Source organism: Mytilus trossulus, chromosome 1, assembly GCF_036588685.1.
Source record: "Mytilus trossulus isolate FHL-02 chromosome 1, PNRI_Mtr1.1.1.hap1, whole genome shotgun sequence".
NCBI lineage: Eukaryota > Metazoa > Mollusca > Bivalvia > Mytilida > Mytilidae > Mytilus > Mytilus trossulus.
In genome coordinates, this window is record NC_086373.1 from 47,778,317 (window position 1) to 47,790,875 (window position 12,559).

A 12,559-nucleotide genomic window follows, 5' to 3' on the forward strand; every position below is an offset into this window, starting at 1 on the left:
TGTTAAAAGCATCTAACCTGATAAACTATGGAGTAATATCTCACAGTTGATAAAATGTTACATCTTCTATTATGATTTTCTGGACAGAGGGCTCAGCTTCAGGGAAGTAATTTAACCAAAGGCTCCTTATGGTTTAACTTACAAAAGTTTAAATCTTTCCATCATTTCCATTGAAATTTTTATAGACACCATCATAATTTTGTTGATCGTTATGTTTTCACAGATACCACTACTACGTCATAATTGTGGTAGCCACAGTCGTAACTACACTTAAAATATAAGTGAATTAATCTGATTTACAAGTCTTGATTAGGACAACAATGTCACTAATAGAACAGGACCAGCCTACCCTCCAATAAATGTCACCTAGCTCACCCACCCTCCCCTAGTTTTAGTGGGGTAACTGTTGTTCAATTCTCAGTTTACTTTGTTGTGGTTTGTACATGTAGACTGATGAATCTTTTCATCATTTATATGTTTGGCCATGCTTAATACATGTACAAAATGTATGTTAATTTTTAATTTTATATACTGTAAATTCAGAAATTATTGTGAGGTTTTTATTATTGCAAAAAATGCAACAGAGTTGATAAGGATTTTTTCTCAAAATTGTAAAAATTAAAATCACATGTAGAGTGGGGCGCTCATATTCGCCGTGGACACAATTTCGCCGTTTTATGATTTTGAGGTGTAAAAACATCAAAGGATGGTTGAAATGGAAGAAATAATCTGGTTAATTATATTTTTATAGCAAATATGGTTATTTTTGAAAATGAGACAAAAATTTCGGCACTAACCGCAAAAGACCGAAAAACGGATAACGATTTTCAGCCAATTTCCTCAATGAAATTTTTTTTTCAAAGAAGTATTTCTTAGTTATTTTCTTGACTGATTGCCCAAAATTTCAGTTTTTTACACATTTCAAATGTCTGCTATTCATCTATAATGAAATTTATTTGATAAATATTGTTTAAAGCTGCAGTTATTTGGTTTTAAATAGATATGCAAAAACGGCGAATATGTGTCCCCTGTTGACAAAAAATCAGGAAATTTCAAACACCCTTTAATCACACTTTTCAGACATTTTCAAGCTAGGAATAATTTGCATTTGAAGTTATCTTCATATAAAAATATCAGTATACTCCAAAAACATAAAGACCTGAACATAAACTGAAGAAAACATTGAAAGATATGGCGAAAATGAGCACCCCACTCTAAGTCTAAAATGACAAAATCACAATGATAAATGCACACAATAATTTCTGAATTTGCAGTAATACAGGGTTTTCACTAAGACAAGTCCATAATTTTTTTTAAACTGGTTGGTCCAAAGATGCATCAAGAATGTAAAATGTTGTATCACATATGAAGCCATGTACATGTACATATATTATCATTTAAAGCATAAGTTTAAAAATAATCTAAATCTAATGTCTTTTCCATACTCTATTTTGTAATGAAGACTGAAATAATATATTATGTAGCAAATTGCTACTAGCAATAAAATTTCTCATAATTAATTTCACTGTTGGACTTGTCATGGCCATAAAGTGGGTCTCATTAGGGTCTTAGTGACACAGGATTGGCTGATTTTTTTAAGCGTGGCACATGAAAGTGGATTAATTAATGGAAAATGGGAAAATGAAGTCTGGTGGGACACGGGAAATTGCATGTGCTATTATGGCAACAAGAAGCAGGATACAGGATTCTCACTAAACAATAAGCCTGATCCCAATCAGACCCTCCCAATAAGACCCCCACTAATGATGAATCTCTAGACCTGTCTTCAAAATTTCTTAGTGAGAATCCTGAGTTCTGCCTTTATTTAATTTTGAAGAAAAGAAAGTAGTTGTTGATAGGTATTAGCTATCCATACTTACATCTCTTGCACATGCTCTTGCCTCTGTCAGACTTTTACCAACAAACCAAGCAACCTCATTCCCAATTCCACTGGTAAAACAGTCTTGTAGTAACTTTTCAAATAGCTCTGTAATTTTGTTAAACTCAAAAGTACACATAACTGACCCTTGGCTCCTATCAGGAGAAGGATTAAGTTCATCTTGTTTTCCAAAAGTAATGTATAAAAACTTTTCAAATGGCAAATATCCATAATCTGAAAGTTTTGCACTGGTTGCTATTTGATATTTTTTGTCTCCATGGGTACACTCAATTGGGAGTTCTGTATAGGATGAATATTTTTCATCATCTTGGCAAATTCTTATAATTTTTGTTACAAATCTATTGTTCTCAGCTTCAAATGCTGTTGGATCATTCATCTGAACTGAGATGAAATATGTGTAGCCACTATTTTCAAATCCATAGATATAGTAAGAACGAAAATTATACTGAAGTGATGGTTTAACATTCATAAATGAAGAGGATGTAAGAGAATTTAGAAAATAATCTATATTCCATGTGTTCGAGGAAGAGTTTATCTCTCGACTTGAAATCATTGCTGGTGTAAACTGTAAGGACTGATTGGCAGTCCCCATGGCAACATAGAGTAATTGATTGTCAGGATTTTCTTTTTGCAACGCACTATGAGTTGACCCAAAAAAGGCATAAGAATTTGAGTAAGAACTACCACTAACACTGCCGACAATATTATTGGTTGCTTTCATCGGGTTCAATGTTTTGTTCATTGCACCAATGTCACTTAATGAGTATGCCGTACATAAGCCATGGTTTGCTGTACCACAAGCTAAAATGTAATTATTTGGTTCATTGATAGCCAGAACATGTATTTTATTATCAGTTAAATCTCTTTGATAGGCACATGGCACAGGCAGTGGGTAACACTTTGAATTGTCCAAAATTGGTCCGACAGTCACTTCACTAATCATGGATAAATTACTATCAAGTTGAAGAAGAATATTGTTTCCGCCAACATACAAATATCCTGACCTTTCATTGATTGTAATTTTCACAAGAGGTTTATTTTTCTGATCGACATTGAATGACTGGAATATACCCGTAACAACTAGAAATAAGCAAAAAGGTTGTAAAATTACTGTAATCAGATTTATAAACATGGCTGGAACTATAACGTCTTTGAATCAGAAACAGCAGTTTGTTGCTACATGATGATTATTTGTGATACCTGTAATCAAAAAAAAAAAAAATATCTAAGTTCCGGTACATAAAAGTATGTGATTCAGTTGAAAATCTCAATAGCAACCTGGTATTGGCATTGAAACAAGGCTGTTGCTAATATTTTGAAATTCCAATAACATCAGATTATGACCCTACCATTTATAGTTCCAATTGGATACATAGAGATTTTTTCAATGACTTTTACACCAACTGTGTGTGATGCATAATTACACAGCCTGATTTGTCTGGTTGGAATAGTGTGATTAAATCTGATGCATAGTGTAGGTTAAATTCTATCCTTTCTGCAAGGTAATGTGGTATATTACACTGCAGGGAGATAATTCAGTAAATATTAGCTGAAGATAATGTACTATGGTTAAGGAAATTTATTTCAAGCTTATCAGAGTCATCCTAACTGAATTGTATTTTACATACATGTACTGTTATTTATTAAAAAAAAAGATAGATCGTCTGTCGACTCCTGTTTTTGAATGGAAGCACAGCCATTTATAACTCACTGAAATTACTTTGTAAAAAATAATGTAAATTAAAATATAAATTTCATACCAATTTAGTGCATTTAAAATAAATAAAATGACAAACATTTTTTTTTTAAATTTCGTTATATCTACTTCGTACTGATAAACCACCTGATTATGTACCTTTTATATTCATATGCATATCCCCCTTTCTACAGATATTACCAAAAGGGCAGACAAATAAGATTTTTATCGATTTGTGTCTGTAAAAAAAGGCAACAGTAGTATACCGCTGTTCATAATTCATAAATCGATAAAGTAAAAACAAATCCGGGTTACAAACTAAACTGAGGATAACGTATCAACTATAAGAGAACTACGACACAACACCGAAACTTAACGTAGAACAGATGCTACTACCTAAATTTAGCACATTTCTCTTTAAAACTACATATATAATCAAATTCATATTACATGTCAAGGGGTTCAAGTTTTTCGTCACACTGAATCGGAAGTTTAACAATTATCCTTATATTTCCTTATTTAAAGATTTCTTGACTGTCCCTTTGGTATCTTTCGTCCCTCTTTTATAGTATTACTTGTATGTATGGCTTGTTGTCTTTGTTTAGTAGTTGTTTTCTAGCTTTTAAGAAGACTGAAGAAACTTGATAGATAAAAGAGTAAAACTTTATCTGAGATAAGGGTTCTTGTTGTAAAATAAGTCTTAATTATTAGTAATGAAATATATTTAAGTTGAACGAATTAATCATTCAAATCATTTAAAATCAGTTGATGTCCTTTTAACTTAAATAAGTTTCTCATTACTATGGAAAATTAACATGTATTTGTTATACAATCAAAAAGTGAGTGAGTCTCATATTTACAATTAATATACAAAGATAATTTTTCAAAGTGGTGCATACATGGTGAATTGATTGTGTTTTAACTTGAATTACCTCTTGTTATTTCTTGATTGTGTACTGAAAATGATCAATCCGCCAGAAAATTATGTAATATTTAGAAAATCGTCCAAATCAACAATCCCAACTTGACAACTTAATCGTTGACCTAAAATAAAATAATTTTGCCTCTTAATTTTTCGCAGAATTTATCTTTTTTTAGTAACAGTCTCATTTGCATAATTCTGTAAATTCATTGTGAAACCAATCGAAAATCCAACCTTTTTATGCCTTTTAAGAAAGATCCAGAAGCATAGTAAATGGGGAAGTCTTCGCTGCATTGAAAACCCTTAAGTGGCCTTCGGCTGTTGTCTGCTGTTTGGTCGTGTTGTTGTCTCTCTGATACTTTTTTCATTTCCATTTTCCATTTTATTTTTCTATCTATTGTTTATTGAGGAAATAAATAAATACTGAAATGATCAACGATTTCTATGGCCTATTAAAGAATTAAAATTCAGAGAAAAATTTACGTTCTTTCCACATCAATTTTATAAATTATGAATGAGAAGCTACTTTTGGTTTACTCAAAGGAGTAAGTAACCAGTAAGACCCCTTTTTGGCCCCAAAATATAGCAGTTTACAAAAATTGATAAAATGTAAACTTTTAGTTATTTATTGTACAGTAGAATGCTTCTGCCACATGAATGTGGGCTGATTTGACAATACAATGCACATTTATCAGGTACTAGGACCATCAAGTCATGCTAAATTATTGAAAATCTTCACAATTCTAGCATTGAAACGAAACGAAAGTGGCCGCATTCGTGTTCCTCCTTAATATTGAAATGTAAGTTGTATTGTATGATAATACATAAAATATATAAAGATTGAGGATGAACACGGATGCGGCCACTTTCAGGTTTGACGAAAACCATCTGAAAAGTGACATATTTTGGCATATTGTTAGATTTTTCATATTTCAGCTTCAATCGGGTCATTTTTAATAACAAAATCAGTTAAAATCTTTCACATAAACTAATTGATTCAAATGAAATAGACACTAAAGTGTTTAAAAAGTGGTCAAAATCATTCGTCAGATGAACCTGAAATTTGAGGCCAAAATCGGTCCTTACCGGACCTATTCCTTTGCTTTTGCCGTCCAAGCAAAGGTTTCTTCAGGAGGAAACCTTGTATCACTTCTGTCAAAATTGGACAAAAAATTCTGAGGATATAGCGAGCAATTTGGTAAAATAAATTTGTCGCTTTCTTTTGCAGTTACGGAGCAGATCTCACCACAAATAAAATAGTATTTGGGGAGATAACTCTTACAATAAAAAATCTTCGACTGAACAGGGTCAGGGTCAAAAGCGCAATACCTGTTCGATATAATATGCAAAAAATCTAAGCAACATCTTGCGAAAACACAAAACAAGTTTTGAAATTCGACGGAAAAAGAAAAAAATAATATCAGAACAAATACAAAGGTCTTTTCACAGAATAGTGAATAATAAAGTGCTTCATGGAGTCTATTCACGACAATATAATTTGACATTTTAAAATCAGTTGAATACTTCCATTGTTTTCATTTTCTTCGTTGTAACTAGAAAGTCATTATAATAATTTAAAAAGTATAGAGACATATCTATAATGTGTTTAGTATAAAAAATACTACAAGGAAAGTTCAACAATTCGGGAGTCCATGAAAACTAAAAATATCAAACGCTATCAATCAACAAAACAAGTGAGATTAACTTTCATATTTCAGATTTAATATAAATATTTTCCGAAGAAAAATGGTGGGTTAAATCTTGTTTTATAGCTAACTAAACCTCAACTCTTCGATTTCAAAATTCAAACACACATACAAATTGATTTGACAAAGATGCTAATTCCCATTCTCCTTCATTGAGGTCGATCATATCTTATTATGGACAATGAATGTATGCTGAATGGGATTGTACATAGATTATTAAAAAAAATAATAATCAAAAATGAAAAAAAAACTTGAATCCCTTCATTGTTTTTTTTTTAATTTGTTCCTGGGTTTAAAAGAATAGAATAGAATCAGTTTATCCTAATAACTTATATCCATATCACAATTTGCTTACACCCTCGTACATTTGCATTCATTATAACACAATTGTATTGGCCATTGAAAAGCGTTATTCACCAATTATCTCTTTAGCAGCTTGTATTCAAAAGTACATCATACATGTGGTTTCATAACCACAAATTGATTTTATCAGCAGCAACAGTACACACCAAATCATTGTGACGCGTTATAGCGTACTTCCTTCAATTTATGTCCAATTGCTATATTTAATATTTCATTTAATTTATCCGTATTTATAAAATCTGTATATTGTTGTAGGTATGTTCAGCAATCAATTATAGTCTTTTGTAGACGAAATGCGCGTCTGGCTTAAATACACAATTTAATCCTGGTATCGATGATGAGTTTATTTACAACCACTGCATCGTTGCCACTGCTGGTGGAGTTTTAATCCCCCGAGTGTATCACTAGCCCAGTAGTCAGTACCTTATGTGCTGACATGAATTATCATTCAAATGGTTATATTTATAAATTGCAAGTTTACAAAACTTTTGAATTATGAATTACTGAGGCTTTTCTACCTCAGGAATAGATAACTTTAGCTGTGATTGGCAAAACGTTTAGGAATTTTGGTCCTCATGCTCTTCAACTTTGTACTTTATTTTAACATTTTTGGATTCGAGCGTCACTGGTGAGTCATTTGAAGACGAAACGCGCGTCTGGCGTTAATACAAAATGTAATCCTTGTATCTACGATGAGTTTATTTATATTATTTGTAATTGGTTAATAATTTTTCGATATATATTTCAATTGAAACCGCTATTGCTATATAATTGCCACCATGAGAGTACATTCCTTTAATTTGATCAATATATAACTGATAGTTGAACCATTTTGATTATAAATAGATATCAATTCCTGGTAAAATTGCGACAATGAATACATCACTTTCCATTTCCTTTTTCAAAACAAATAGACGATGCCTATCTGCATAAAAATCAATTGTGTCGGATGTGAATCAGAGATATTCGATTCTCTAATATTTGTGTTATTTTCACATTTCCTGACCGGTGTGAGAAAAATATTTCTCCTCACTAGTGAAAAATAGTTCTCGGCAAATAATTGGTTGACATTTAATTATGACGTTAGTTGTTCTTTTTTTCTTCTGAATTTTCTTATTTTGACGTCATGCAAAAAGGCGACCATGCCTGATGACGTTACGTCAAAAGTACGCAACTTTCCTCAAATCATTGAAAAAGAATGTTAAAAATCATAAGAGAAACAGATTCCACCACTGTAACTCGTGTTTTACGATATTTATACACTCTCAACAGTTAAATTTTAATTATTTAAAAAGCTCGGCAAGCCCCGCACTTGATATATTAAAATTTAATTGTCTCGAGTGGAGAAATATCGTAATACACTTGTTGCAATTTTGGAATCTATATTTATAGCCTCGAAAATATTGTCTTTTTGTTGAATTATACCAATAGATTACCAAGTATCAAGTCAGGAATACGACAATTGTTGTCCATTCGTTTGATCTGTTTAAACCTTTTTTTTTGCCATTTGATAGGAACTTTACGTTTTGAATTTTTCTCTGAGTTGTTTTAATGTTTTAAATTGGTTGAATAATTTGTACGTGTATATGAAATTTTCAGTTGTGTTGTATGTATGCACATTTTTGTTTGATCCTATTTATTGTTACCTTAATCAATTTTGGTTGCTCACCCAATTTTGTTAATATGGCAATATGGCAGAACAATGTAAACGACTTGCATCCGAGTGGGAGGGTTATTTAGCCTTTAAACCAGTTTCAACCCACAATTTGCTTTTTGAAAATGCCTGTACTAAGTCAGGAGTGTGGCAGTTATTTTTTTAACTTGTCCCATTTATCTAATAGCGTTTGATTTTGTTGTTTTTATGAACATTTTTAAAGCATGTTTAAAGCAAATGTCTTTACTAATTTTAGATATATAATAACAATAACTTCCTTACAACGAATATATTTAAAAAAAAAATGGAAAATACGCATCATATTTCAAAATAGCAAAGAATTTATTTTCATGAATAGATTCAATGAACCTATAAATCATATTGTAATCACAAATATATATCGTTTTTTGACACAAAACACATTGTAATAATATTTTCAATATACAATAAACACAGAAAAACCTGAATGTTTATCACATTTTATTACAATTTTATATTTTTCCGTGTTTTTTCTTGTCATGACATGGTCAAGGATTTGTTATATACAAATCCTTGGTATGATGGACAGAAAATAGCAATCAATAATAAACTCATCATAGATATACATATTGTTGTTTATAACATTCGAATAAAAGGACCTTCACAAGATACAAACAGTTATATAGCTAATGTTTAACGTATCTGAGAGAAGTTGACATTATAAAATATAAATATATCTATTTGCTGAGCGATCAATTGTAAAAATGAGGTCACGGTCAGATAAAATCTCTCCTATGGACATGTTAACTTACAATCAACTTATGCACAATGAATGTAACTACTTATTGCTCAAAGTGTATTAGAAACAGACCAAATCACATAAATATTACTGCATCGTGAAACTAGATCGATCAACATCAGATAAATTTTGAAACAAGGACATGCATATGTTGATATCAAAATATAAATTTTCAAGAGCAAAACCGATGTTAATCCAACCCAGAGTCTCTCTATTTTCTGGTTGACTTCCATTAAACGGATAGTTATGACTTTTGTAAATAATAAAAAAAAAAAAAAAACATTTATACATATGACGATAGTATGATAAGTCAAACTATCCTTTTTTCAAGACTGTGAAATGGTGTAAAAATTCAGGATATTTGAGTTACTGTCAAATGGATTCCAGGTTATTCCATAACGCAATTTCAGATTAGATTTTTTTCTAATTATAATTGACTTAAAAATGAATACTTCATCGACTATCAATTTAAATAAATCTTGTATATGATTAAGCAAAATAGTTTCAAGGGAAAACGACTATAGTTGGTGTTAATCAAAATATCGAATCTAACTTATAAAATAAACAAGGGTTAAAGCTCGTTGATAAAGTCATGTTTTTGAGCATTATATTTATATAACTTTAATGTGCTCCTAATAATAACTTATGTTCAAAATGAATTAGATTACGATTTGATATGATAGGTCCTATAGTGGAAGTTAATATTTTGTGAATTTATTTTCCCCTGAAGAAACAAGGCACACTTAGGATAGATGCAAAACAAATTCGAACTGCAAATTAACATTAGCCGTGTGTTCTCCATCAAAAAGTTGTGTTTTCAAATATTGTGAATGGGGGAATTGCATGTTCATTGTCCGTTTGCAACATTTGGTCATTATTGTAATGACTTTAGCGTATATTGAAGCAAAATCATGCGATCCATGTCGTTGTTATATGACTAAGATAAACTGTTCACGTCATAATTTAGCTTGAATCTCTAATTTCAGTTATTTTCGATCTGTCCGTTACATAGACTTAGACATAGACATGGCTTTCACCAAATAACATACATTCCATACACCAAGAATCTTCCAAGTAATGTTTATCTTTTGGATTTATCTTTCAATCAAATTCATGATTTTGGTAATGGATCATTGACAGAAATGAAAAAGCTGAAACATCTGAATTTGAGCTGTTATGGATTACACTCAATACCTCAAGGAATTCAATTGCCTAGTTTGCTGTCACATTTAAACTTTTCTTCTAATTTGATTAAAGCATTCAGGAAATATCCCTTTGACAATATTCAATATATATCTCAAAATATTGGATTTATATAACAACAAATTTAAATACAATAGAAGAATATTTTACAACGGGTTATTTGAAAATCTGCGACGATTTAAATATTTAGATATTGGCAAAAATAGTATTGGAACGAAGTAACCTTTTTATCCACATGACATATTTTTTGCCATTTAAAGTCTCTACAAACCTTGAAAATCGACAGTATAGCTGGTGGTTCATTTGGAAAAGGATTGAAATGTCTAACAAAATTGAGATCGTTAAGAATTCACAATATGGGTTAAGTAAGATACTCTTCAGATTATTTTGAAAATGTTTCACAGGTTACATCACTTGGCCTGTAATGTACCTTTACACCTAATTTTGAAGAGGGTTGTTATTTAAGATACATTGAAGCAGAAGCGATAGCTAAACTACAAAAACTACAGTATTTAGATATATAGCACAACCTAAAGCTAGGATTTTGTGGACTTAGAAATGTTACGTATGATCTTACAAACACACAAATCAGGGTACTGAAAGCAAGAAAAAAAAAGTCCCTATGGCCACATTACGGTCTTATTTGCTGGAGATATAAATTAAAAACTAAACTAGAATTAGGAAAATTTACATAAATCAAAATAGACTTGAATGCTGGAGGATTTTGCAGCGTCTTATTTGCCAACATCTTTAAGATTACTTAGTCTCACATACAACAGACTAAGGCTAGAGAATTATAAAACACATGGAATTTTCAACTTAACTGGGATTCATTCTTTAATTCTGAATTATCAAATCCAAATAACAATGGATGATTTAGCCCACTGGTTTGTGTGTGATGACTTTGACGAAACTCTTGAATGTTTATCAAGGCTAATAAACGCAGAACGAAACTTGGACTCGGATATAGAAAAATCTAATCAGGCTAAATTTGAAAATTCTTATTTCAAGGGAATGGTTTCATCTGCATATATGAATATGTCTGGCACTGTTATGAACTTTTCGCAGATCAATAACCAAACTATAGGATATTAGTCCCACGACTATTTATAAAATCATAACAAATGGTCATTGTCGTTTCCAAAAATCACGGAAACATTCAGTGCTAGTCTTATCCTTATCCTCGACCAGAAAATTGTACCTTTAAAGATGACTTATTCTACATAACTATTATCCCTCCTAATTTGAAGTGTGTCGAATTCCAACACTCTGGTTTAGGTGATACTGTTGTTCCACAATTTGTAAGCAACAATACATTAAATCAAAGTGATGGATATCACTCATGGAAAGATTAGAACAGTAGTTTGAATTATTTCATATTAAGATATGGTGGGGAAAAATGAACATTTATAAAGCACTATTGCCGAAAATTGCATTTACAGCAGGTCTTTAGAAGGAAACTTTTCCAGTATGTGAATAAAGGTGCTCAAATTAAATAATATGGGTCTCTAAATTTGCACAATTTTATTTAAACTACAGTTTATATCTAATCGAAATTATGTTGCCGGTTCTGAACATGTTTCAAAAAAAAGAAAAAAAAAGGAAAAAATCTTCTAGTAAATGTTACCAAATATCCTTGTAAAAGACATAAATTTAGACCAACAGCTAAAAGCTTTAAAGTGCCAACAAAAATAATCTAAAAAATGTTGTTTTGGGGCATTTTGTAAGTTGAAATAGAGGTTATATGGCATTGAAAATTAAAAGTTTTAGAGTGCCTTTTGATCAAATTTTAATGTATTTTTTAACACAGGGCATTTTCAATTTTATTTTTCAACGTAAACTAATAAAAAAACTAATGTTATTGAAATATGGATTATTTCTTGATTGCAAAAATATATATTTACTTCTAATAAAAATTCAAATGACTAAAATAGCCATAATGATTGATGGGAAATAAACTAATAAACAATGGTTTTTTATAATTAAAAGTTTATAAATTTTAAAACTGTTTCAAGCCAAATCCTGATAAAATCAAAGTGCTGGATAGCACCTCTGGAAAGTTTGCAACTTTAGCTGTGTATTATTCCAAAAAGTTTATAGACGTGTATTATTTCAAATATGTATTTCAACACAGCTTTGCTGTTTTAAACTAAACCATTGTCTAGTCAGTAATTATCAGAAATCTCTTTTTTATGTTTATCATAAAAAGTTTTGATATTTTCTCATGATTGCAATCTTAAACTGTCATGACTGTAGATTTAAAATAATGAAATATACATGCAGAAAGCTCTGTTAATTTATTTAAGTACCCATGCCATGTCAACTTCAAGGGCCTGT

General features: G+C 30.8%; 1 protein-coding gene across 1 annotated transcript in view; it reads right to left on the reverse strand.

Moving 5' to 3' along the window:
- The window catches only part of LOC134722304 (hepatocyte growth factor receptor-like), a 28,939-nt gene extending 25,665 nt beyond the window's left edge, over positions 1-3,274 (reverse strand). Inside the window, exons 1-2 of the mRNA XM_063585942.1 lie at positions 3,250-3,274; positions 1,881-2,980 (exon numbers count right to left, since the gene is read on the reverse strand). Coding sequence (XP_063442012.1) covers positions 1,881-2,980; positions 3,250-3,274 — 1,125 coding nt within the window. The remainder of the gene's footprint in view (positions 1-1,880; positions 2,981-3,249) is intronic.
- Between the last annotated feature and the right edge of the window lie 9,285 nt (positions 3,275-12,559).